The sequence below is a fragment of the Toxorhynchites rutilus genome, chromosome 3 (assembly GCF_029784135.1).
Source record: "Toxorhynchites rutilus septentrionalis strain SRP chromosome 3, ASM2978413v1, whole genome shotgun sequence".
Classification (NCBI taxonomy): Eukaryota; Metazoa; Arthropoda; class Insecta; order Diptera; family Culicidae; genus Toxorhynchites; species Toxorhynchites rutilus.
In genome coordinates, this window is record NC_073746.1 from 174904991 (window position 1) to 174907977 (window position 2987).

The 2987-nt window shown below is 40.5% G+C and overlaps 1 protein-coding gene across 1 annotated transcript; it reads left to right on the forward strand.

The window, feature by feature from the left end:
• Nucleotides 1-585: 585 nt before the first annotated feature.
• On the forward strand, nt 586-2764 carry LOC129777457 (2-phosphoxylose phosphatase 1). Its single transcript, XM_055783725.1, has 2 exons — nt 586-750; nt 817-2764. Exons 1-2 carry the CDS (start codon nt 657-659, stop codon nt 2445-2447), a joined length of 1725 nt encoding a protein of 574 aa, XP_055639700.1. The 5' UTR covers nt 586-656; the 3' UTR covers nt 2448-2764.
• The last annotated feature ends 223 nt before the right edge of the window (nt 2765-2987 follow it).

Here is a 2987-nt window from a genome sequence, read left to right on the forward strand (position 1 = left end):
TAGTTTACATATTTTTTAAACGAATTGTAATGTCTAGTAACCTTTTTCACGAATGTATACAGAGTTTCTATGAATAATAGGTAACGGTACTCGGTATAAACAAAATATTATTAGCGTGGGAAGATAAGGAGACCTCTCTCACGTGAAATTAATTCCGACTGCAAAGGGTCAAATCAAATCAAACGACCGTTAAACTAAATATAAGCGGAGCAATAAGAAAACACGTCCGCTCTCGATGACTACTCAACAGAGACTCCTTGCTTGACACTATACTAAATTGATACAATAGTAACTATCGGGCACATTAATTCAACGTGCAAAAGATGTTATGGTTTTGGTATGATATTGAATATAATGAAAAGGTGTCCGGATTCAAGAACATTACGGTATACCTGATATTTTATTTATGTCGTTCACAACCGGCAGCAAGCATAATTTTATTTTATGCATTTCACCACATGGGTTACCACATGTTGCGTACGAAACAAATTCATTCATAAAAAATCGTAACCATCTAGCGGAAAATATTGAAACCACAAACGCGCGCAGGCGAAAAGGATACCTTTCCTACTGATGTTAATGCTACTCCGAACGCCTGACACTGTTTTCCATGGAAAAGCATAAACAAAATTAGTCTTGCAAGAAGATCTAAAGAAATGTTGCTTAGGGAAATCGCTCGATTCTCATTGCAACATCGAACACTGTATTGCTATTTGATTCTAAGCATCTGGATTTTCCTACTCATTGCAGGTACTCCAATAAGTACATATATGTGATAACACGATGTACAATATTGATTTTTTTTATCATCTGTAGGAATGTACAAATACATTGGATCGATGGAAAATAGCTACAGCATTTTGGGTTCGAAAAGTTTCTTCCACAGACAACAGCAGCTCCTGCTGGAGGAACAGGAACGAATTCGGGCGAAGAAAATGAACGATATTGATTGTAATCACCCTCCAATGATTGGACTCGGAGAAGAGGGTGGTGTGCTCGATGGGTGGTCCTTGCAGGGCGTGTTACTTTTGATACGGCATGGAGATCGGGGTCCAATGACACACGTGCGTGATATTGACTCCGTGGATTGCAGCTATGCAGGCGACACTGTGCAAGCGAAATATAATCATTATATTACGAATAGCAGTTCCACGACTGCTGGACACTGGATGAAAACCGGTCCATTTCATGGTTTCCCATTGCTTCCGGCCAGTCCAAAGGCATGCTTACTCGGACAGCTGACACAAAAGGGTGTTGCTCAATTGCTGCGGATCGGAGAAGTTATCAGGCAGGCCTACGTTCATCCTTTATCACTGAATGCTAGACCAACTGTGCACACCAAAACAACCACTTTTAACAGCACTTCCGATACCAGCAGTCAAATTAATTTCAACACAGATGATATAGTAGTTTATGCGACACGTTATCGGCGTACATTCCAATCGGCCATGGCTCTCATGTTCGGTATAATTCCTCCCGAAAAGTGGCAGGCTCTGCAGATACAAGAAAGCCACAGCTTATCTTTCTGCTTCACGGATTGTGCGTGCCCACAAGCGGATAACCTGAAGAAGCAAATTGATAAGGAAAGCAAGCTCTCACTCACAGCGCACCCTGCCGTGGGAGCAATTGTTCAGTGGATGGCGGTGACTATGCTGCAAAATCAACCTTTCGACGGCCAAGTCAGTCCTCTGGAAATTCGGGATGCAATTCTGACACATATTTGCCATGATGCTCCACTCCCGTGTAGGAAAATTTCATTGAAGCCTCGCGAACAGCGAATGAGCAGTAGTAGTAGTACCCAAGACCCTCAAGATGTTATCAATATAGACCAAGATGATAACACAGTTTTGACGAACCAGAATCAACCGAACACCGAAGAACCGAGTGATGCGAGCCAAACTGGAGTGCAGGAACCGGAAATTGAGGGCTGTGTTGAGAGGAGTCACGTTACCGCTCTGATGTCCTACACACAGTGGGCTGGTTCAAAGGAATGGAGAAGTGTGAAAATGCGCCAACAAGGTTTGCTTCGTTCTTATGGATTTTTGCGCAACATTGTTGGTTACATGCTTAAAATGATCTCCGGTGATAAGGTGAAATTCGTTCTCTATTCGGGCCACGATAAAACCATGGAATACGTAATGGCAGCTCTAGGATTGACAACAGACAGACCCTTCATACCGTATGCCTCTCGTATGGCATTCGAAGTTTATAAAAGCGATAAGGATACCCAATACTATTTCCGATTACTTTACAACGGGAATGATGTAACGAGCACGATTGGAGTTTGTGAAGGTGGCAAGAGTTTGAGTGTTCCTCGCGGTATACGAGGAGATAGAGCAAAGTTGTGTCCTATAGAAAACATAATACGTTTCCTTCATGACGATTACTTCCTTCCGTTGAACGCTACTAACTTCAAAGATGCATGTCTGGCACAGAATGATTTTTAACCGTCGTCTGGTTTTCTTTGGTTAATGTTTTATGTTCAATCTGTGATAAACATGATTTAGTGTTACATTGAGAGTTGAGCTAGGAAATAAGCTTATTAGTATGATGTGTTGAATATTGATTAAAGTTTATGATTAACTTAGTGCACGAAACGGAAACATATCAGTTTAGGATTTTATGAAATGATAGCAATTAAATACATGTATATTTACAATTAATAAAATAGGTAGCTATGGAAAAAATCTAAATGGAATCGTAAATGTGTATGCCGACATTTTTATTTGGATGAAAAGTGTTTTCAATGAATAAAATTAAGAGAAGAAGGGAAAATCTAAAAACAGTGAAGAATATCTCTTTTTCGGAATTTCCTAAATATCCTGTCCGAAATTCTGGGGTTCATTTTGTTTTCGGAATTATCAAAGTGTTTCGTTTCTCATGTTTTCGGAAATTCTAAGGTTATGAAACGCAGAGCAATACGACGGCGATTATGATATGCACGATGTACTTCGGTTACATGCGAGCGGATCCTCTTCGTCTAGAGC

Coding starts and splice junctions, on each gene's coding strand:
- LOC129777457 (XM_055783725.1), top strand. CDS start 657: ATGTTGCTTAGGGAAATCGCTCGATTCTCATTGCAACATCGAACACTG. Junction 751..816: donor GATTTTCCTACTCATTGCAG/GTACTCCAATAA, acceptor TATCATCTGTAG/GAATGTACAAATACATTGGA.